Source organism: Colius striatus, chromosome 4 (genome assembly GCF_028858725.1).
Source record: "Colius striatus isolate bColStr4 chromosome 4, bColStr4.1.hap1, whole genome shotgun sequence".
NCBI lineage: Eukaryota > Metazoa > Chordata > Aves > Coliiformes > Coliidae > Colius > Colius striatus.
Genome location: NC_084762.1, coordinates 2625223 through 2649686, shown reverse-complemented (window position 1 = coordinate 2649686; position 24464 = coordinate 2625223). Strand labels below are relative to the sequence as shown.

The window sequence follows — 24464 nt, the reverse complement described above, 5'->3', positions numbered from 1 at the left end:
CAGTACAGTTATAGGTGAAAGGAGGACTCTATTTTCCTTTAGTACGGTATTCTATCTTATTTGTGCTCCCTTGCTATTACTCATCTATTATTTCCTTCTCATAGTTGAATACATGAAAGGAAATTAACAATCACTATGAGAAAATGTACCTTCCTTAAGTGTTCAACTATGAGGCAATATATCTAAATATACCCTCTGTCTCCCAATGATGATAGGTGTTGTTGCAATGCTGAGAGAAAACCTATTGTTTTCCAAGTCATGTTTAATTGAATTTAGCTTCATTCCTGAAATGGATACAATTTGGTTTTGAAATGAGTTTGAAACCTCTCTTTATCACTTAATGTCGCGCTGTGGATGATCAGTCTTACATTCTAGTTGCACTGAACACTGGTAAATCTTGGAGACTGAAGCTGAGCCTCAAAGTAATTTGCAGGTACAAATTGTTGAGAGTTGAGATAGAAATAATCATGTGTGTGAACAGCTTTACAGGCCAGTAAGCCCAGTAGGTTCAGTGGAAATGTGAGTACCTGTGATGTTCCCAGGCATGATTGTAGCATTTGATTTCTGGAGTGTATGGATCCATGCACAAGTATGATTACTGAGGTTACATCGCTGACCTGTTTTGTTGTTTGTGTGCATTTTGTTTATAATTGGTTTAAAATGTAGCCCTCAGAGAATGTCTGCTGCTCAGAGATGAGAAGGTAGGTGTGGTTTCTCACTGGAGAATTGTGGGTTGCCTTTGAAATAACATTGTGAAGGTAAACTGTATCGTAGGTTACAAATCAGTCGCAAGTCATCGTCTTTTATTTCCCTGCTAGAAGCTAAACCATTGGAGGCTTTTTGTAGGGTCTCAAAAGAAAGGATTAAAAAAAAGAGACAGTGGAGAGATTATCACATTATTAGTTAAGCAGCTGATTCCAAATGACATCTACTGTCAGTAAAATCATCTCTTATTGCCTTTAAAATCACCCTTAAAATTATTTCTGTTAGCTCTGATGGTTATAGTCCTGGAGTCTAGGCACGAGTCATGAATAGCAAGTTAGATTCTTATTTTCTCTCTCTTGCTCTGTTGTATTCAGCAATAAATGCTCTCAGTCATGAGTTGGTTGGAACTCAATACCATTCAGACTTGATGTCACAAGTTCTGATCTTAAATTAATTGCTATCTATGGAAGCTTGAACGTGTTTTTTAAAGGGAACGGGACTGAGCCTATATTTCAACCACGTGGACCTTTTCTTTCCATTCCTATCACTGAGCAATCTTAGGCACAGAAGTAAAGAAACCAGTGGAGACTGAGTTTGAGTATTGAAGGAATAATTAGAAAAGTAGCCATTTCAAATGCTGGAAGAGTGAAGTAGCCAGAAATTATTACACTTGGTGGGGGGGGGGGGAAGGAAAGTCTTATCCATTCCTTTGATTAAGAAACATGTGCTAATTAACAAAATATTACTGAGATAAGAATGTATTGTTCCTGTTAGCAACTGAAAAAAGAGAATTGCCAGTTGGCCTGTATTGTGGCTTGAGCATTCAGAGTCTGAAGGCATTGTCGTGCCAGGGAACTTGACAATGAAGGTGTAGCTTTGAATGTGCTCATGGGGTTGGATGTCTTTCTGTGTCTGACAGCTGTGATGACTCAGAATATTAACCAGATCACTTTTAAATAACCCCTTTAGTTAAACAGCTGCAAGCCAGATAGCTTTGGAGTTGTTTAAAATGGGGGGTTGGTTTTTTTTTTTGGTCGTTCTTTTCTGTCTTTCTTGATGAAATTAAAACCTCATAATTGGACTAGAACAGGCTATAATGAAGCAATGTGTGCAAGTTTTAAGCAATTGTTTTAGCACTGTAATTTTTAAGCAGTTAATGGAAGTCGTTGTTTTAGATCTAGTCATGTAAATGTAAAATTATGAACGTCTGCCCTATTAATCAAGTTGCTTTTGAATTCTAAAGAAATTCTGAGGTAGGAGTTTACTCAGCAAGACATAATCGCTTTTCCAGCTCAACACAGAGTAGTCACATTATTCATGTTTTCTTTTGAATAAGAACTCACACTGTAATTCCAAGCACTTGTGATAATTACAAAGGATATTGTTTCTCTCCTTTTCCCTTTAAAATGCTTTTTTTCTCCCATTGGAAGTATAACAGAAAATCGAATATTACGATCAGGTTAAATTCTAGTCTAGGCTCTTGCATTTTGCCTGGCAAGTTTTACCCATTTTCCTCTTGAGTGCTGGCGGTACAGCTGAGTGTGTCAAACGGCTGTTGCGTGTGCCCCAAGTCTTCTGCATTTCAGATCTCATGAAAGATGTCAGTTAGGACTGTCCAATAAGGAACTGGTTTGCACTTTAGCTGATTTTGTATGTATTAAAAATGGGCTTAGCATATACTTAAACAGATAAACCCTGAGGCAATCAATAATTGAAAAGAGGCCATTATATATGCGTGTGTATATATACACATACACCCAATTAGAAATGTTTATTCTGTTGCAGTAGGGCTTTAAACCCTCAAACCCATATTCTCTGGTGTTTCACTCTACTCTCCACGATGGCTCAGCTGAAGCAGCGCAGCAGGCTTGTCGAGGGGCAAGCCAAAGCCACCAGGAGCTGAAGGGAATTTTAAGCTCTTTGCTGAAGCTGTGTGTTGAAGCCAAGGTTGAGTTTAGTTATGGCTCAAGAGGGCAGTATGTAGGTGGGGTCAAAAGCTCCTGCTATGTTGCTTCTTGCTGTGCCATTGCCTTGTGCTCTCTTGGTTATCCTGCTGTGCTGTGTCATCGCCTTGTGCTCTCTTGGTTATCCCGCCGTGCCGTCGCCTTGTGCTCTCGTGGTTATCCCGCCGTGCCGTGCTGTCGCCTTGTGCTCTCGTGGCTATCCCGCCGTGCCGTCGCCTTGTGCTCTCGTGGCTATCCCGTCGTGCCGTCGCCTTGTGCTCTCGTGGTTATCCCGCCGTGCCGTGCCGTCGCCTTGTGCTCTCGTGGTTATCCCGCCGTGCCGTCGCCTTGTGCTCTCGTGGCTATCCCGCCGTGCCGTGCCATCGCCTTGTGCTCTCGTGGCTATCCCGCCGTGCCGTGCCGTCGCCTTGTGCTCTCGTGGCTATCCCGCCGTGCCGTGCCGTCGCCTTGTGCTCTCGTGGCTATCCCGCCGTGCCGTGCCGTCGCCTTGTGCTCTCGTGGTTATCCCGCCGTGCCGTGCCGTCGCCTTGTGCTCTCGTGGCTATCCCGCCGTGCCATGCCGTCGCCTTGTGCTCTCTTGGTTATCCCGCCGTGCCGTCGCCTTGTGCTCTCGTGGTTATCCCGCCGTGCCGTGCTGTCGCCTTGTGCTCTCGTGGCTATCCCGCCGTGCCATGCCGTCGCCTTGTGCTCTCGTGGTTATCCCGATGTGCCGTGCCGTCGCCTTGTGCTCTCGTGGCTATCCCGCCGTGCCGTCGCCTTGTGCTCTCGTGGTTATCCCGCCGTGCCGTGCCGTCGCCTTGTGCTCTCGTGGTTATCCCGCCGTGCCGTGCCGTCGCCTTGTGCTCTCGTGGCTATCCCGCCGTGCCGTGCCGTCGCCTTGTGCTCTCGTGGTTATCCCGCCGTGCCATGCCGTCGCCTTGTGCTCTCGTGGCTATCCCGCCGTGCCATGCCGTCGCCTTGTGCTCTCGTGGTTATCCCGATGTGCCGTGCCGTCGCCTTGTGCTCTCGTGGCTATCCCGCCGTGCCATGCCGTCGCCTTGTGCTCTCGTGGTTATCCCGATGTGCCGTGCCGTCGCCTTGCGCTCTCGTGGCTATCCCGATGTGCCGTGCCGTCGCCTTGCGCTCTCGTGGCTATCCCGCCGTGCCGTCGCCTTGTGCTCTCGTGGCTATCCCGCCGTGCCGTGCCGTCGCCTTGTGCTCTCGTGGCTATCCCGCCGTGCCGTGCCGTCGCCTTGTGCTCTCCTGGCTATCCCGCCGTGCCGTCGCCTTGTGCTCTCGTGGTTATCCCGCCGTGCCGTGCCGTCGCCTTGTGCTCTCGTGGCTATCCCGCCGTGCCGTCGCCTTGTGCTCTCGTGGCTATCCCGCCGTGCCGTCGCCTTGTGCTCTCGTGGCTATCCCGCCGTGCCGTCGCCTTGTGCTCTCGTGGTTATCCCGCCGTGCCGTGCCGTCGCCTTGTGCTCTCGTGGCTATCCCGCCGTGCCGTCGCCTTGTGCTCTCGTGGCTATCCCTCCGTGCCGTGCCATCGCCTTGTGCTCTCGTGGTTATCCCGCCGTGCCGTGCCGTCGCCTTGTGCTCTCGTGGCTATCCCGCCGTGCCGTGCCGTCGCCTTGTGCTCTCGTGGCTATCCCGCCGTGCCGTGCCGTCGCCTTGTGCTCTCGTGGCTATCCCGCCGTGCCGTGCCGTCGCCTTGTGCTCTCGTGGTTATCCCGCCGTGCCGTGCCGTCGCCTTGTGCTCTCGTGGCTATCCCGCCGTGCCGTGCCGTCGCCTTGTGCTCTCGTGGCTATCCCGCCGTGCCGTGCCGTCGCCTTGTGCTCTCGTGGCTATCCCGCCGTGCCGTGCCGTCGCCTTGTGCTCTCGTGGTTATCCCGCCGTGCCGTGCCGTCGCCTTGTGCTCTCGTGGTTATCCCGCCGTGCCGTCGCCTTGTGCTCTCGTGGTTATCCCGCCGTGCCGTCGCCTTGTGCTCTCGTGGTTATCCCGCCGTGCCGTGCCGTCGCTTTGTGCTCTCTTCCTTGCACCTCACTTTGACGTTGCATTGTGCTGCTCTCTTTGTGCCTCGCTCTGCCGTAATGTTGTGCTCCTCTCCTGGCAACTTTCTATGTTGTGGCACTGTGCTCTCCTTCTCCTACTTCGCTCTGCCACCGTGTTACTTTCTTTTCTCACACATCTTGCTCTATTGTGGTATTGTGCTTTCCTTCTCACACCTCTGACTCTGCTGCCACGTTCTTTCTTCCTTGCAACTATCACTCTGCTGCCACGTTGTGCTATCTCCCTCGCAACTCTCACTCTGCTGCCATGCTGTTCTCTCTTCTTTGTACCTCTTGCTCTGCCACTGCGTTCTGCTCCCCTCCTCGCTCCTCTCTGCTGCTGCATTGTGCTGCCCTTGTGCCTCTCTACCGCTGCGTTTTGCTCCCCTCTTTGCACTACTCATTCTGCCGCCACGTTGTGCTCTCTTCCTCACACCTCTCACTCTGCCACCACATTTTGCTTCCCTCCTCGTGCCTCACTCTGCTGCCTCATTTTGCTCCCTTCTTCGTGCCTCTCTCTCTGGCCTTGTCGAGCTCCCCTCCTTGCAGCTCTCGCTCTGCCACTGTGTCGTGCTCCCCTCCTCTTCTATTGCTCTGTGACCGGTTTCTGCTCCTCTGCTCACTTCTTAGTCTCTTGCCTTCTCCTGATCCCTGGGTCTCTTGTGGTCAGGTCCTACCCCTGTTTTCCATTCTCCTGTGCCCGAGTCCTTCTCTTTTCCCTTGTTGCTTTGTGGACAGGTCCTACCTTTGTCCCTGTTCATTTGTCTGTCCTTTGTGCCTCTTGCATCCAATTTTCTAATTTCTCAGTCAGCTCAAACATAATGAATGTTGCTTTAAAAATACCTCTTTCTGAAATAGCCAGTAGAGGTGCTGATATACCTGGATCTGTCCTTAAAATTCCAAATGTGTTGCCTTCTCTCCATGGACTGTGTGGGGTATCAGTAGCTATGTTAGCCAGGTTGATTTTCTTGCCTTTTTGTGCCTTAGACAATGTTTGTACAGAGTTAAAGCTTCTGCTCTAGTAGATTGGTTTTCAGGCCACACTTTTAGTTTAGGGTAGTTTTGTGCAATAGGTGAATAATCTGATTTTTCATATCCCTCTTCCCCCTCTCCCCATCTCCTTTTTTGGGTAGAAAGTAAGGACCTATGTAAATAATATATCCTGGATATTGAGATCTAAAAAGAGAAGCTACTACTAAAGACATAAACCATAGCAGTTCTTTTTCATTCATGCATACCACTCAGTGTTAAGCACTTTTGGATTCAATGACATTTTTATTGGCATCTGCATTATCTTGGTTATCACTGAAATGCTACTAGTTGCAGAGACTAGACAGAAAAGTGCACTGATGTCATACAAGTGACTTACAACAACTTAAAACGCCAAGATAAACGTTGCTAATAGTTGCAGCTAGAATTCACACAAACGTGCCTGAAAGTTGCTGCTGATCCTCTACAGGGAGAGTCTTCTTAAAGTTTGCGGTGAGAAGTGGCAGAGCAGCAAGAACACTGTGATGAATGACTCTGGTAAGCGATCAGGCATGTGCTTAACAGTTGCTGTCGTGGATCAGGCGGCACTTCAGAACCTTGAGGTAGTTGTCAATCTTGTGGGAATCTCGGCGGAGGCAGTGCAGCAGGTTGTAAAAGGCAGAGAGTCTGGAGTCCTCATCATCGAGTTGCAGGGATGGGAGGCCGTCCCACTGAGAGTAAATGTCGTTTCCAATCTCACCAGAATTAACCTCAAGACACAAAATGATACTGAAGTAAACGGTGGTGAATCTGAGTGGATGTGGAACAGAGCATTGGGGAATGCTGGTTGCTAGTCTAAGGCTTGTAAAAGTGTTTCCTCTTACATTTCCTCCTATTCTGTAGGGTATTTTATATCTTCATGAAGATTTTGAATGGGTTTGTCTGTTTTCTATGTATTTTAGGGGAATAAACTGAAAGAAGCTTAACTCTGTCAGTTGAGTTTAGAGAACTAATGTGTTAAACTTATGTCCAGTGGAATGTGACTTTGCAGAGAAATCAAACCTTCCTTCATGTGTGAACTCATCCCTTTTTAGTAACCTTTTTAGTTCCCTCCACCTTGAAATCTTTTGTTAATACTTCTCCTAGGAGTTTTCTTCCATGTGTATCTCCAGCTTGATCTCAGCCCATCTCTGAAGTGATCTCTCTGATACAAGCAGTATGAGAACACGGTACCAGATAAATACTTCAGCAATACATCTTCAGATGTACCATACCTCCTTATGTACCTTCCTTATTTCCTACCACTTGTACTTTGTACAAACACAGAGGAGAGTACCAGTGGAGCCTCTGTCATGTGGCTTAAGCAATGGGCAAGACAAAATAGACCTGTCACTCAAATGTGGTTTGACAGTAATGAATTTGACAGTACTGCCTTCTACCACCCTGTATAAATAATGTGAATGAGAATGTGGTGACAGAATAACTGCAGCGGCATTTCTAGTGTTATTTTGGATCCTCATCTGTGCTGTTTTTACCTGTGGATATGGGGCAGAGATGCATTTGATTACACTGATAATTGCATTTGTGGCTTGAATGGGATAAGGTTTCTGAGTATAGAGACAATAGAGAGAGAGACCGAGTGATCCCATGGAAAGTGGTAGATGCAGTGGTGGTGGCACTCTTAATGCTGTTCAACCACTCAGAGCTCAGGCAAAAGCCAGTAGAGTCAGAATCTCTTGTTAACATCTAGCTCACTGACAGAATGATGTATTGAGGCACTAACAGAGGCCCCTTTAAAAATAAACAAGCTAGAGCTGATTTTATTCAGGAAAGCTTTCAATCAATTACTGATAACCAGGGGTATTTGAGTATGGGTTTTCTCAGACAACAGCCTTGCCTAACCTTACAAGTGTAGCTGGAACCAAGTCTGAGCCAGAGTTCCGAGGAACTACTGTGGTACAAAAAGAGAAGCAAAAGATCCCACGATTACTTTGCTGTAATGCTGTATCTTTGCAATAGCTCAGGCTTCCAGAACAGCTTTAAATACATTCCCTGCTTCTGAAAACTGTATACAATACCTGTAGGCATGCAAACATGTAAAAATAGGCTATATAAATATGTGTGTGTGTGGAAAAATCACAGACATACTTAAAATAATCAAGATTCCAAATTCAAAGTAATCAAAGATAGAGCGATGGTTACCAGGCCTAATGATTACAGCTTCCCTTGAAGCAGGACTGGGAGTATGCTGGATTATGCTATGCCATTCAACATCACCTTGTGTCTTTAGAAGTTGTAAGAAAGCAGCAGAAAGCTGGGAAGGTTTTTTGAGGTTCAGCCATACTGATTTCCTTTTCCTCCTTCCCATCTGTTGCTGCCTCTCTTATTCCAGGTGTGTGTCACTCTTATGTGTCTTCCTTAGAGCAACAGGCTGGAAGGGTATTAAGGACCTGATACTTACCCGCCCCACTATTTTCTCCATCCCTTCTAGAAGCCGCTTGCTTTGCTCTTCAATCTCTACAGCCTTCCAGAGGATGGTGTCTGGAGCTTCTTTGATTCTTTGTACTTCAGAGGCCAGATGGATCAGGGGATCATTCCAGGAGCGCAGCACCGCCAGTATTAAATTCAATAGGTCTTCGTGCTGCTCACCCACAGTGAGAGAAGTCAGTTAAAACAAGAAGGCTACACACTGGCAGCGTGAGGAGGCATTCAGAGCAATGTCTTAGTGATTTGGGATCTTAATCTAGGACCTACCACTGAATGTGCCCTATAGCTTGGATAACTCTGTGCAATTATGTTTGAAGTTTGTCATTGTTGTCTTTATGGTTTACAGTAATGCCACATGCAGTTACAGTATTGCAAAGGAAAATATCATTAAAGCCAGCCCACATTAAAAACTAGAGAGTACAGTGGTGTTTCATCTCTGTGGAAAAAAACCCACAGTTTAAACCTTTTTAAAAGGTTTCAGTGTGATGCACATTATGGTAAAGTACTAAATAGCTCTTATTACCCCAACTGATCTGTCGTCCCCTTTGAACAACAGTGATGCCAACGATAGCTGTCTGGTTTTAACAACTGTCCTTTTTTGTGGACAATTAGCATTCATAAAGCTTATGGTTATGATAGTATTCAGCTACTTGGTACTTTTGCTAGATGCACTGGATCTGAACACATCCAGACTTGTCATGAACCCTGGGCTGTGAATTCTATTGCTCCCAATAGAGTTTCTGAACGACATACTGAGAGGATGGTGATACTGGGAGTGCAAGGATCTCACCACCATGAAATGGAGAGATTTCTTCCTGGCACATCCCCATTTTTACACCTGTGGGTTTTTTTCCTTCAGAATATTTTCAGATTCTATCTGTAAGCATAGGCTGAGCAAGACTATCCTCATCTTCTCTTAATGTGGAATCAGTGTATGTAGCAAAGTACTGTAGCATTTTACAGCATTTTATCTTTGTATTTGGATGAAGATGCAACCACTTTTGCCTACTGGTAGCAGCAGGTACCTATTTTAGTATTTATTCAGCCACATCAATGTTTCCAGTTACTGCAGAGCTCTTTACCTCTTGTACATACAGCACTAGCTATATAGCCAACGTATCGTGATGTTTAAGATGTTGAAAGGCTGTAGTGTTCTCAGTTCTGTACAGGCATGGTAACTGGCACTGCTCCATGAGGTTGTGTTGTAGTTGGAAATAAGGTGCAATGGCTGAATGTATCATGCAGGAAAAGTGAAGGGAATATGAAAAGTATTGGTACTTACATGTTCTCTGTAGTCTGTAACTTTGTACCAGCAAATCTTAAATGAACTGTTCTTGGCCTTTTTGGTACTTTCTTCTCCCTGGCTTTTTCTATTCTAATCGAGCTGATTCCTCCCTTCTCTATCTGCTACTTCTCTATCTCTTAGCCAGCTCTCTTCCCACTCTCCCATGTCTCTACTACACTGAATGGCATCAGAAATGGGGGACTTACATGAATCTGCTGAGCTTGCTCCTTGTCTTCAGGAGTTGTTAAGGAGGCAGTGTGGCAGCCATTAACAGCTTTTGTAATAAACCCCCGGCCCTGAGCATAACGTTCATCCTGCAGATCAGCAAGGACAGGCATTAATGAAACAGGTAAGAAAGAGCTTCAATACAAATGTTCCATTAGCTAGTTGTTCCCTTGCTTTTATCACTACTTTTTCACTACTTATCACTCGACTTTAGAGGTCAAAAGTTTCTGGTGAGTCTTATGGGTGAAACTGGCACCAAGCAAACAGAAACTTGTCCTGCAGATAAAGGAGGACAGGGAAATGGTATCTTTCATCTATTTCATCTATTATTTCCTCACCCTTGGGAAAAGGCAGAATACTTACAAACTCATTGAATATTTCTGAAGAGAGGAAGTGGATGTAGTGTGAAAGTTTAACTGCTCTGTCAAAAAGTTCCCCAAGGGAAACTTGGCAGTTGACAGATCCACTGGAGCAGATGGGCAAGGATGTCACTCCTTCCTTTGTCAGGAGCATGTTGGACACCAGGAGAACCACCAGCATCAAACCTGTTTAGATTTAAACCAAGCCAGAATGGAATCATGTTGACTTGTATGTGCACTTAGAAGCAGCTGTCAGAGCCAGATGCTGGGTGATTTTTGGCAGCCCAGAGTATCCTCTGTACCGGCTGCTGAAAATCACTGGAGGGGGGAAGTACAAGAATTCTGTTACCTTTCCTCCCTTTTTGTCATCCTGACTGCTAACAGAGCTTGAGGAGACAAGGTAACCTGTGTTGCAATATACACTATGTTCTGAAGTCTCTTGCTATTCTGCCTGACTTCATTACATAGAGACAAATGGAAGAAAAAAAAACCCTTTCTTCACAGTGTAAATATAGATACATAATTATATTTGCACAGATATATAAGTTTGGAAAATAGATTGGTCTCATCTTTCCTCTTCTCCTCTTCCTCCCACAGATCCCTTTCTTCTTAGCAAACATTTGGAGTTTAAATTAATTTTGTGGGAGGGTGGTTAGGTCACACTCTTAAGGTTTTGATTGTCCTGGGAGTTCCTTCAGAAGATTTCCAGCAGCTGTGCTGCTTTTCTGTTTAGGGTTTAACCCTGAATTGCCTACTGCTAAGAAATCAGAGAGAGCCTCTGTCTTTTCTCCTGAGATATTCTGAAGCTGCTATAGAGGGCTTAACAAAAGTTATTTGTATTTTAGATATTGGCTTAATAGTCAAGTTTTCTACTCAGTGAAATAAAATATGCACCGAAAAACAATGGGAGAAAATAAGAAGCAAATATTTGGTAAGTAAATGTCCTTATTCAAAGAACAAAGTTCTGTGCACTGAGAGTTTTAGTTGTGGAGAGGAACCTCCTACCTGCATTGGAACACTAGACTTATCTTAAATGCTAAATTGTACTCCATAAATCAGTAGAACTGGCCCTAATTTTATCTTGTGATGTTTCTCTCTAGCTCTAGATTAAAGTGCATTTGCACAATATTGAAGTAGGCTTTCCTCCTCCCACGTAGCCAAAGTGTGTGCCACATGCTGCAGTGAGGAGAGTACTCTAGGGAATAATTCTATGAATAAGAAAACCTGAGACTTGTTGGCTTGAAATTGAATGTGGTTATGGAAACATTCACTTCAAAATTACTACATCATTTCTAGGCTTGTGGATAGTGACTTTTAGTCATTGCCTTCTGAGTGGTGTAGCAAAGCAGTCTGGATCCAGTCTTTCATGTGCAGGTGTCACATCCCTCAAGCGAATTTTCTGTGACACTGCCCAATGCTAAAGCTAGTCATAGGAGGCAAAAAGGCTTGAGTGATTAAAAAAAGGATCAAGCTGCCTTCCAAGCTTTGAACACCACACATTTGTGGTGGAGGCAGGTTTCAAGACTAGGTGGCTGGAAGACCTCACTTTCCAGAGCTGGTATTTTTTGTAGTAACATCCTAATTTGAAATAAATTTAAAGAAATAGAGAAGTTATCAGCAAGTGAATGGTGAAAGTCTTACCTTTCAGTGGAGCCCCCTTGTTGCACATGGTAGAGAGCCTGTATGATGACTTACTCTACCAGAAAGAAGTCTCAATACTTGCTCTTATTCTCTGCACTTGCCACCTTTATATATACCACGCAGGGTCCATTTTGCATACATTCAGCAGGTCGTGGAGTTTGCCTTGATAATTACAAACATCAAATTGCCTTTCTTCCACATTAATATTTAGTGTTTTTAAGGGGTTTTTATTTTTAACTGGGAGAGAGAATTTCATTAACAAGTTCAGCTGTGGGATCCTAAGTGTGGTTGGGTGAAGGAAGTGCCAAAAGGTTTGCCCTAAAATTTGCCCCCAAATTTTGTACTGTAGCACTTGTTGCCTGTAGTAAGGAAAAGTGACAAATGTCTGATAAAGGCAGTAAAATTAAAATAAGGCCATAGCTGAAACTCCAGAATGGATGGTATTAAACCAGCCATCTTTTAAACCTCAGCTATATGGCTTATCTTAATTTAACTTGACTTCATTGAAACATCTTCTCTGATAATATTACAGGTGAGTATGAAAAATCTTCTCATGTTAGAAGAGCTCTATGAAAAAAGAGAATAAACACATCTCAAACCACGACTTGTTCTTTCACTTACTGGTCTGTTTTTCTTAGTGTTTTGAGGTGTTGGTAGTGATGCCAAAACAAGGCACGCAGATAAAGTTAAGGACTAGATAACAAAGGAGACCTGACAGCATCAGTTCAAGTCAGGATCCTCATATGACTTACCTACTGCCTGACTTGTCTACCTGAGGGTAGACAAGCACTTTAAAGTAGATCATGTGAAAGAGGGGTTTATTTAAAACCATTGCATATTTTCATTTTAAGTCTACCACAAAATAATGTGCTTTGCTTACAGCTATGTTTCCATCTCCCTTTGTTTTTTATTCCAACTGCATCTGTTTAAATTATCCCATTCCTCCTATCTTTGAGAGCTTTTCTGGAAGTAAAATTAATAGATTTAATTATTTAATTGGTAAATTACACTTGGTGTAAACAGCATGCCCCAAGAAGGGTTTGCTATATGCATACTTCTATATCTGTTAGCTCATTACTCATGCTTCACAGGCATTACATGTGACCTGTCAATATTACAGATAACAGCTTTTAGTGCTCATTTCTCAATCTTATCTTTCCATGTCATATCAGGTTGCAGACCATGAGTTAGACTGTCACATTTTTATTAAGAACTACTGATCAGTGCTGGAAGATCTAATGTTTCTATTTCATTTTATCTTATTTAAAGTTTTTGAGCTATGCATAGTGTTATGTCTGATTGATAACTACCACAGAGTTTGCAGAATACTTGTTTTCAGTAGGTGAATCAAAGACTGGGTGATATCCAGTGATTCTTGTCTTTTACTTCCCTGGACTTATTTGTGTTTAACACCAGAATATTAGTTAATTCAGAAGTTTGAAATGACAAAGTTTTGACTGGTTTTAAAAGTTGGGTCCCATGCAGGTGATTGAGCATGCAAAACTGTTTTCCCAAATCTACATATTCTCGTTTGTTTGTTGCTGTCTCTAAACCTTATACAAAAATCAATAGTTGGAAGACTTTAGTTGGTTTAATAAAATCCATTCGCCTTCTTCCTGAAGCTGTTTTCTCTGGGGGGAGGGAGGGATTAAAAAGTGAAAGTAGTTATTCTGTGGCTGCATATTCCGTGCTCTTCAAAATAATGTATATTGCAAGGTGAAAAATATGTGGAAATGCATTTAGATATATACCTGTTGGCATTTCCATATATATGGCAGGCATAAGCTGTGCAAAGCTTATCAGCTCTCCCAGGAGATCCTAACCTGAGGTAGGATCCTCTTTATACCTTAAATACATAAAGATAATAGCTCCATTGGATGTCCAGTAATATAAGCAAAGAAGAAATAATAAGAAAAATTCAATCAGCTGAAGAGTTTGAAGTAAATCTTTTTAAACAATTGGGTAAAAACTGTAGTAAAGAAAACTTTCTGGTAGAAAATATTGCTAAGCCCTCCTGAAAAGGTCAGCTACATTAAATTGCACACCTGCAGCACACTTGTATGGTTAAAAAAAAACTCATTAAAAAAAAAAAATTGAGGGCCCATTTCTGTTCAATCTCTTCTCTAATGAATATATTTGCATGTAATCACAGCTTTTCTCCTTTGTGGCTTTCTTACTCATTTCCTAAGTCCTCAATCTGTAACCTGATCTTATGGGATATACAAAAGCAGAGGCCAAAGTCATCATGGAAATGTTGGGACATTGCATGACTCGGGCAGAGCAGTCAGGTCAGGTACAGTGTGTGATGAGTACATTGCCATAGGGTTTGTGCAGATGGGAAGAGGTAAAGCAATGGGTTCTCCGGACCCTTCATTGCTGCCATCCAGTGCAGCATGTTCATTAAACTTGAAGACATGGGAGACACTGCACTGCTCAGCAGCTTATGCATAAGCATCCCTCGTGTCCTTGTTCATTGTGATCTATGTATCTTAATTTAGCCTTTTCAAAGTGTGGTTATAAAATTGTTGAGTTAAAATTGTTCAGCTTTTCCCAAGAACTGAAGGTTTTGAGATTGTCACAGTGGTCCTTAGGAGCAAAACCCAAACCACAACAGCAAAGTAAAGGAGTCCATCACAGTCTTTGCATAACTGCATTCGTAGAGCTTTTCTGTTTTGGTTCTGGTTTCAAAGCTTGGGGCTAATATTCCCTGTGGAGCATATTTGGCTTTATACCTTTGAAACACATCAATACCATCTTCCCTTATAGACACCAGAAAAGTTCATCATGAAAAAAATTAATTAGGTTGCATCCCTCATAAAAATGCATATACTAAGTAGAGGTCATTAAACATTGACATAAATTACTTTCAATCTATAAAGGACTGCAGTGTTGCTCAGAGTATGACATTCTTTCATAGAATCATCATAATTTCCTTTAAAAACAACCCAAAAACCTACTACAAATTCTCTGTGAGAATTATGCTTTTCCAAGCTTCAAATATCAGCTTTAACCTTGGGAGTGTTGACAGCAAACTGTAAAAAGTGGAGGAGAAGTCTGTATGGAAAGCAAAATATTTTTACATTCCCATTTTTTCTGAGGGATGCAAACCCTGACATGAAAGATACTGTTGATTTTAAGGTTTAGATATATTAAAGATTAGAGAAGTATTTTATATGTATGTGGGTGAAAGAGCCAGGTTACACATGAAGGTGATGGAAGAACAGTAGCTCTCAGGTTTTAATATTGTCTGTTTTGTCTTTACAACAGTGCAACAAAAAGATATGGTATTTTGGCTTGCAACGTGAGAGAAACAGTGTGGTACCAGATTGCAGCACATTTTGCTGTAGACAGATCCTGTAGTGGGACCTGCTATTTGCAGGTGGCTGTGAGATGAGATTCCAAATGACTGAAGTAGGATGACAAGGCAGCAGAAGTTGTGGGGTGTTTTTTTTTCAGTTTACATGAGACTTGTTCTGGAGGGAAGTAATCTTGAGGTAAATTGACCAACGGAGTCTTGAAAATTGTGGAATCTCCTGTGGTAGTCAGCTCATCTTCCACTAAATCTTCTTTCCTGCGTGACTGGATGCGTGCCAGAAATCTCTGCCTGGTAAAAAACCAGACAAGCAACTTTCATTTTAAACAGTGTCTGTAGAAATCAATCCAGTTCCTTATTAGAAATGGTGATGATCATAAGAATGGGAAGGTGAAGTGGCCAGTCTTTTTTGCTGTGCTCCAGTTTTGCTCTCCCATGTATGGACAAGGCTTTCTATCTACATTGGCAATAATAGAACCTGCAGGGATTTGATTTAATAAAGCCCTCAGTAATCCCATCAAACCTCAGCATGCAGTGGAGCTGCCGTGAACTGCTCTTGCAGGCTGGATGTGAAGAACCTTCAAAGCCTGTAAACATGCCAGCAGTAACTGACTATTCTAACCCATTCCCTCCAGGCATGTTTTGCTTCACAGAGCTGTTGAATTTGGGTCCTTCATATCTTTTAAAGGTTAAAAAATAATAAGAACTTTAAAAATCTCCAATTTTGTCTGTGTGTGGGGTTTTTTTTCCTATTCAGAACATTGAATCTGTGCAGGAGAAGAGAAGATAACAAAACTCCTTGACATCTGGAGAGAATTTCAAATTAGCTTTTACCTTGTGAAACAAAATCTGAAGGTTGTATTTTACAGAAAGAAGAGTAAAAGGATCGATCAGCAAGAGCTGCAGTAAACTTGCCTGACAGGCTCATGACAGTGTTCAGTGCTCCCTACTGATGGTTTTGCAGAGGCATATGATTAGTCTGAAGGGTTTTTTTCCTTTCCTAGGAATGTCAGATCAGAAAGGCCTGCTGGCCTCTGAATAAAAGCAGACACGGTTGCTCTCACAGTGTCCAGCGCAGGGCCACCAAGATGATCAGGGGACTGGAACATCTCTCATATGAGGAAAGGCTGTGGGAGCTGGGGCTGTTTAGTCTGGAGAAGAGGAGACTGAGGGGAGATCTTATTAACAATTATAAATATCTAAAGCGTGGGACATCAGGAGGTTGGGACATCCCATTTTTCTATAGTAGATAGTAACAGGACAAGGGGTGATGGGATGAAGCTGCAACACAAAAAGTTCCTCTTAAATATAAGAAAAAATTATTTCAGTGTTTCAGTGATGGAGCCCTGGCACAGGCTGCCCCTAGATGGTGTGGAGGCTCCTTCCTTGGAGGGCTTCAAGGCCCACCTGGACATGTTCCTATGCAACCTGATCTAGGTGACCCTGCTTCTGCAGGGGATGGACTGGATGATCTCTAAAGGTCCCTTCCAACCCCTGCCATTCTGTGATTCTAGGATTACATATCTGTGCCTTAAAATGACAGGGGAACAAAAAGCCCATATTCACAAAGATAAACTGCTAGTGTTTCCACTGGTTGTGTTTTCCTTAGGGAAATGACCCTAATGTTTCCGCTTTGTGATAAATCTAAAGGCTTGTGGAATTATTTCCAGGGGTTTGGGATAAAATCGGTAGTGCACATGTCACTATTTCTGCAGGAGGAGTTTTAACGTGTCTTCTACCTTTGGGACTATATCTGTAACAGACCATGACTTGCCTATATCCAAAGGCACAGGTCACATGCACAAACTCTGCACCTGTTTTAAATACTGCAGCATCCTTTGCAGCTCACACAACACTCTTCAATTTGTACTGGCTCTGGTTTTCCTTTTTCAGATCAGTATACTTTGTGCTGCTCCCCTACTGTGACATCACCTGTGAAACACACTACTTTTTGCTACAAGACAAAGGTTGTTAACCTCCCAGAATCCATTACTCTGCCATTCTACCCCCTGAGTTCATGTATCTCGATGCATGTTCTTGCATACAGCTCACATCTCATTTGCTTCTGGACACATACTCTAGATCTGGTCAGGAATTTGTTGCACAGTCACCTCTAGCCCTATGTATATCTAGAAACATCCCATGCAAGTGTGTGTGCATACAGTTCAGAGGCTTGCTCCATATAACAACAGCCTGGCTCAGTTCAAGGGATGAAAAAAATGGAATTGGCCACTTCAAGTTGATTTGAAGTGCTTTGATCAAGTCCTACACAAACAGTGACATGAGCCTCTAACTGCTCTTGTCCCCAGCCCTTGGACTCTCGGTGCTTTCATGCTGTATTTTATGTTAATGAAAGACCAACTAATCTTAGCATAGTATCAAATGGACTTGGACCAGGTTTTTCAGCAGGTCAGAATATATTTAGGATGCATGATCCTTATGGTCAGTGTTAGAAAAAAACATCCTTCTTGGGAGGATCTTGATATGCCACTGAATTAGTGGAATCTGTGGGATGCAGCTTGGTGTACTCCTGTAGATTTAGGAAACAAGCACTTTTCAGATCCTTCAGTAATGAAACCTACTGTTTTGAACAACACAGAGTTTGGCAAAGACAAGATATAATGATAAGGAGGTAAGTATTTTTTGCCACATTTATAACCTTGGTACTAATGCATGTTGCCTGCATGGACACAGCAGGTAAGAGAGAAGTCATTTACTTGTCACTTTCATCTACTATTAGAGAATCTGACATATACTTGTTTCTGGCAAAGCCTTAACTCATTTTAACTTGTGGAGGGTTTTTTTTAGCTCAGAGTTTTAACTATTGGAAGCATTATATTGCCTTACCCTGATGTTTTGATCTTGGCAGCTTCAACATTGGGATCTAGCAAAACTGAGGGTAGTTCCCTATCTCACTGATAACAACTCTGAAAAATGCTATCAGCCAAGCAAATGTTAATTAATAATAAAGATATATCTTTTCTTGGCAAGATAAGAATGACGTGTCACATTTCCTTGAAGTTGTTTGCTACAAGCTAATTTTCTTTTAATCATCTTCATGAAAAAGCAGCAGCATGCCTCATTCCCTCAGGGTGTCAGCTCCCTAGGTTGCTGGATGACTCTGGAAACAATGGATCCTGTATTCAAGCCTAGTCCCACCAAGATCTCAGACCTGACAGAGTGCAGGCTCAGATGTTTTATCAGAGCATGTGTTGGAATAAGGGACTCTTCATATACATATGTTCATGTATATGACTAGACAAGTCTATTTAAGGCTGCAGAAGTAAGGACTGGTTATTTTCATACACTTTAAAAAGTGTTCTGCTCAGAGGACCCTGTTGCTGCAGTTGGAACCCAAGAATATTTTTCAGAGAGTCTTAAGGACAGTCTGGGCTGGAGGGATTTTAACATAACTATTTTGGAACAGCACAGCCATGACTAGCAGTCATTTTGGAATCTGATCAGTCAAAGAAACAGCGGGGGGGGGGGGAAAAAGCATCTGACAATTGCTTTTAATAATGTATCCCAAGAAATTCTGTTACTGAGGAATGCATGGCTTCAACTCCTTCATGCTATTGTTGCCTTCTGCTTATAAGCCCCAAATCACCTCCTTTGGTTAGCCTGAGAGCTGGTTCCTAACCAAGTCCATAATTCTCAGAGATACAAGATCGAGAGAGCAATACTGTTAACATTCAGTGACTTAAGAGAAGATTGGATGGAGGTTTTGTAGGAGCTATGGTAGAAAAGAATCGCTCCTTTGCATCAGTGACCACTATGTTGGAAGATGTTAGATGCTGTGTTCTCCCTTGCTAACCCTCAGGCTTAGGCCTGTTTACCAACTGTCTGTTTCTTTCCTGCAATTCAACACCAAAGACTGAGGAGAGATGGAATCTCTTTATTACTCTGATGGCTGTGGACAGCAAAGAGTTGCAGTGTTTCGATTTTATACCCATCAGCTGTCACATAATTTAGTGGGTACTCACTGATCTCCAGCAGAGAATTTTGAAATGATAATCAATACGAAGATGCTCCAGAGGAATAGTAATAAACCTCTCAGGAGCTGGAAATACATTTAATGAATCAAGGGGTTGAGTAAATAGTACCAGGTGTATGTGGTGGGATCTGTCTGGATAGCTCTGGTTACAGCCCCAAATAGCTCCAAAATAGCCTACAAAATGAGATTTAGACGTTGTTATTGGGGGCTCTGCTCATGAGATTATATCAAATGCCATTTGAGTAGCAGAAAACGTGAGAAGCATGAAAGTTGTTCTTATTTCCCTTCAAAAAAACCCAAAGAGATCATTTAATGTGATTTTTCTGGGGAAGCACATGTGTATGTGTAAATGTGAGGTGGGTAAAGACATGGAATGAAAGAGTGCAAAAGAAACTCCCAACAAAAAGTAAGAAATGCTTAATCCAGAGGAAAGATTATTGCCCAGTTGAAGGACTGTCAACAAATGCCTGGCTGACTCTTACTGGTATCTAAAGCACTGCTTCACCCTACCTTTACCTGTCTGTGCAGAGGCCACAGAGGTGGGCAGTTGAATAATCTGAAACTAAGAAGGGGCCAGAGCACTTAGGCTAAGCCTGTGCAGTGTAATCTCAGCTCTGATACTGATCTAGGCTTCCTGTGTGGCCTTGGTCACATTCCACAACATTTTTGCCTCATTAGCTTTGTCAGTAAAGTGGATGATATTTATCTGAGGGCTTCATAGGAATGTTGTTATTAAAACTGAGTCCTCTTTGAGGAGATGTAATGCAATTTCTGTACTGAATCTGACTAGACAACACTCTCACCTCTCAAGTGGCTGTGGATGTAGTAACCTACCCTCACCTAAACCTGTGTCATAGTTGAGCTGTCTCAACTGCAATCACTCAGTTGTGATCAGTCTCCACTGAGCTACGTGTGGGTTTCTGTGTTGGGTGCTGTTTCTGAAGAGAAAAGGTGGTAATGGGCTGAAGGTTCCAATCTGTCTGGCTTAGGTAAAGCAAATGAGCGAGTGGTACCCAGCTGTTTGGGCAGCCCCCTCTCTATGCTGCCTCTCTGCAGGAGAATGTGTGGAGCAGAGGGAGTCGGCTGCTGTCAGGGAGTTGACCTCTGAGGCCACCTGAATGATTTTGTGATTGTATGATCTGAGGCATGTGCAAAAGTGAGCTGTTTTCAGAGGTGCCATTAGGCAAAGGAGAAAGAAACCAGAAGTCTGTGACCATTTCTTCCATCCTGGCTGCTTTATTTGCTGGTAGTTTCAGAAGATTAGAGTATGCCTGTGTCTTGATTACAGAGTAGCACCTAACTGAGCAGCGCCCAGACTTTTTGACTGGCTTCTAATGTTAGAGGAGGATTGCACATGGCAGATCTGCCCTTCTTGCATCACAGTGACCACAGAAGGTTTGGTGCTTCCTGGAAGCGTACTGCTCACATGCTCTGCTGTACACAAGCACAGGTAGACCCTATATGCTGCTAAAACAGAAGAGCTACCAGCAGGTTCTGGCTGCAAGAAGAGCTCACGCTGAGCCTGGCAGCTGCCTTTCTCAGTGGTGATTCCCAAGCTGCAGAAGCAAGGGGTGCAGGGCAGGTGATGTGCTCTGGTTATGGCAGAAGTTTACTCCCAGCTGCCATCTTTCTTAAAGACGCCTTGGCCCATGTCAAACAAATGTCACAGTGATGCATCTGACCCGTTGCCCCTGCCTGCACCTGGCAGTCTCCCAAATTGCCACACAGGACAGATGAATTACCCCAGTGGACTGTACGTGGCCCATGGGCTGTAGGTTGTGGAAACTGATGGCTCTTCTGTTTGCATTATTATTACTGTGACTGTTTCAAAGGCCCAAGCAGCGAGGAGAACGGATTGACTGAACACTTGAACTCCTCACACTCTTTTGAGCTGTGTAACAGGCAGCATTTAAAAATAGAACCCCTGGCTCCCCTGTGAAGCCCGTTTCCTGGTGATTCCTCAGGCAGATGAAGTCATGCCCACAGCGAGCAAGCAGCCCAGCTCTGGCTCCAGCATCAGGAGCCGGCACAGCGAGTTTAAAAGGCTTGTCAGGGGCTGCCAGGTCACCCACCCAAAGGCAGGAAAGAAAGGGAGGGGGAGGGAGAAAAACTGAAAAACAACCACAAAGAAAACAAACTCTTTTGGGTTGGGGTTTTTTTTTTTGAAATTGGAAACTTTGAAGAAGAGATTTATGAACCTTTCAGTTTATGAAACCACCTGGTGCTTTGGAGTTTGCTGCTGGTTAAATGCGTCGCTTCAAAGTTGGGTGGTTGTTTCCCTCCATTAAGAGAGGAAAAAAAAGAAAGCCCTAACATTTGGAATAGCCTAATTCCACATGTGCATTGATCTTTTAAAACTCGTGGCCCTTTAACTTTGAGCTCAAACTTGTAAAAATCAGAAAGATTTAGGGGGAAAAGCCTGTTGCTTTTTAAGGGTGGCTTTTGCATTCGCATTAAGCAGCGCGGCCCCTGCGCCGTCTGCTTAGTTTCCTCACCGGCATGCAGGGTGACTTGTGCTGTGTTTTGACAGTTGGTGACCTCTGACTCCCGCTCCATATAATGTTTAGGCTGAGGATGCCCGAGAGGAGTTCTCAGACGTGATGGTTGGGGGGGCTTTCTTGAAACAAGCCCATCATCTCTCCCCCTCAGCTGATACAGAGGGCAGCATTCAGCCCATAGGTTTTACTCACGCAGCAATTTGGGTCAGAGACTTCCCCTCGTGCCTCTGGGTCTGGGTTTCCAAAGGGAAGGTGGGGGAAGGGGAAGAGAGAAGAGTAGAATAAGCACCTCACACTGCCTTTAAGGTCAAAAGATAATTGAGCCGTGTGGGCCTCAGCCATGGCAGCGAAGTGCAGTTTCAACTCTGCTCTCGCAGGGGCATCAGCAGCTGGGGAGGGATTCTTGAGAGCTGTGAAGCCTGGCCTTTGGTGCAGAAACTGCACTAATACTCTTTCATTTTTCCATGGCTCCTCTCTCTTTGGTGTTTTATATCAGCTGATTGTATCTTATGACAATATTTGTAGAGACACAGATAGTGATTAGCTCTGGATGAAGCAGAGGGAACAATTTGGTTATTTTTCCCTTCGTAAGTTTGCAATTAAGAACTATGTTACTCTAAAACGTAGTCATTAGTTCACAATTAGATGTCAGTTACACAAGTGAGTATTCTTGTTCATTATTTGCAGCCATTTCCATGAGAAATATTTGCCTGGCTTTGGCAGTCAGGTGAGGCTGTCTCTGTTCCCTTGTTGGTGATGCAAGCATTGAACCAGCAATAACACTATTCTGGAACTGTGTGCTTAACTCTCAAAATCAAACCTAAATTCAAGTTGTTAAGGCCTAATTGTATACTTGAAAAGATGCTATTTGCACATATTTAGGTATTTGATCTTAAGGTTACTCTTTTCCTAAGCTTTCCCTGGAGTTTTAATAGAAAGCAGAGGATGCTGGCCTTTAAGGACAGCTACTTCCAGAATGCTGGCAGATGAGTGAAAGCCTCAGTTTTGTAACTGGTAAAACACAGCACCCATTTCTTCTTTCTTCTGTTAATTCTCCTCTGACATGTCCAACCTTGCAGCATAAAGGAGAACTTTCTTATCAGGGTCTAATGGGTGCCTATGGCAGGAGCTGAAGCAGTCATTAGAGCTTAAGAGAAACTGAGGGGTTGTTCTTTCACAGCCAGAATCCTTAAAGAGTTGGTCTGTTTCTAGATTTGCCTTGTGACTTCTGACCCTCCTGTCAGAGGTCACGTTTGGCAGTGTTGGCTTGTCCCTTTGCCTTATTAGCTCCTACCATCACCTCATATACCTTGCTCTGCACAGTTTGAATTTCACTGGTTTGCAACTTACTTTAGTCTCTAATTGCCGAGATCCACACGTAAGAAACAAAATTGTGCCTGTGGAAAAAAGAAAAGCTTTAAATGGCATGGGATTAATTTTTTTAGCATGGTGATAGTATTAATTTACATGCTAATTGTGCATTTTTGCTCTTCACTTGGCCTCTTACAGCTCTTGAAAGAGAGTATTATGTGCTCTCTCCTCCTTTGTCAGAATAAATGGGAGTTTTGCTGCTTGTTCAGTCTTATGCCAGAAGTCTGTGGTAGAGATAAAAGTTATTTCTCCATAGTAACACACTCCATGGGGAAAGAACTGAACTGATTTCCTAGAGATCTAGGTTAAACTCCTGACTCTTCCACGAACTCCTTTATGTTCCCATGCAGGTTACTTAACAAGTTTCTGCTACAGTTCTCTATCTGCAGAGAAATTCAACTCATTGCCCTTCCCTGTCATCCTTTATATTGCTAATTAAAGCTGCAAAATATTTAATCTGAGGATCACGTCTGCTGTATGCTTGTGTGGTGCTTTGTACACAAAGATTATGACTTTTTGTTTGGGATCTTCCTAGGAAATGGGCAGAATTATCCCCATTTTTCGTGTAGGGAGGTTGAGGAAAAGGAAAGGTAAGAGGTCATTAGGAGTAAGAGTGTAGAAAAAGAGCTGGGTATATCCTCTTCCAGTTCTTTTCTTTACTTGCATCTCAGGCCATAATGGCTGGTTCCTTACCATGGAGACAAAAGAAGTTAATTTTACCTGTGCTGCTCACCTTGTTTTCCTAAGTGCACGTTCCCCATAGGCACATACATCCTGTGAGACAGAAGGTAAGTGTTTATACTGTCTCACGTTCATTTCCAGGACAGAATTCCATATGTCAGTGCCTGGAAATACTGAAAGTATTTTGTGGATCTTTTTGGTGTAATGTTTTTGGACATAAATCTTGATGTCACAGAAGGAAATACTTCTGCCCTGTCCAACTTTAAGCAATTTAGTGGAATAAAACTGAGAAGAGTGAAAGGGGAAAAACTAAGCAGTGCTGGAGGAACTGCTCACACCTCCTGTGTTCTCCTGGAAGCTTGAACTAAAATTTCTGGCTAACTAGAGTCAATGAGAGGTTTGTCATTCAGTTCCATAGGCTCAAGACATCACTGTTTATTTGGTTTCAGTCTCCTTGTGTAAGACTATCAGAAGCCAACTGTGAAAACAAACCTCTCATCTGCTGGACTTATCAAGTAATCAAGATATGACCAAAGGTCTTTTGACTTTCAACTTGAAGGCTGCAAGATTGGTGTGAAAGGATGGATGCTTGTCCTATCTATGGCTAATTAACAAAGCCAAAGTGAAACAGAGCCCAGGACCTGTAATAATTTATTTCCCTGTCAAAGAGATAAGAGATGCTCCCCTGCCAACCAAAAACCGGCAGAAAAGATAGAAATGTACCAGGCAATAGCTTTATTGGGAACCACAGTCACATTGTGGCATACAGTACGAGCTCCCCACACACTCCTGGAGGCTCAGGTACAAGCATATGTGAAGAGTGGGGGGAGCAAAGGTCTGGAGTGAAAAAATGTGTGCAGGTTGCCTCAGTGTTATGATCTGTTTCTGTTATTCCCTCAAAGGTCACTTCTGGGTGATTCCTGGGAGAACCATGTGCCCCAGGCCC

At 43.4% G+C, this 24464-nt stretch overlaps 1 protein-coding gene across 1 annotated transcript; it reads right to left on the bottom strand.

Moving 5' to 3' along the window:
* Window positions 1-6242: 6242 nt before the first annotated feature.
* PRL (prolactin) lies at window positions 6243-11689 on the bottom strand. The gene is made up of 5 exons (XM_010199296.2): window positions 11662-11689; window positions 10025-10206; window positions 9643-9750; window positions 8126-8305; window positions 6243-6434 (listed from the first exon to the last, which is right to left on the bottom strand). Exons 1-5 carry the CDS (start codon window positions 11687-11689, stop codon window positions 6243-6245), a joined length of 690 nt encoding a protein of 229 aa, XP_010197598.1.
* Window positions 11690-24464: the final 12775 nt, after the last annotated feature.

Coding starts and splice junctions, on each gene's coding strand:
- PRL (XM_010199296.2), bottom strand. CDS start 11,689: ATGTGCAACAAGGGGGCTCCACTGAAAG. Junction 10,207..11,661: donor CAAGGGGGCTCCACTGAAAG/GTAAGACTTTCA, acceptor AAATCTAAACAG/GTTTGATGCTGGTGGTTCTC. Junction 9,751..10,024: donor CAGAAATATTCAATGAGTTT/GTAAGTATTCTG, acceptor GCTGATCTGCAG/GATGAACGTTATGCTCAGGG.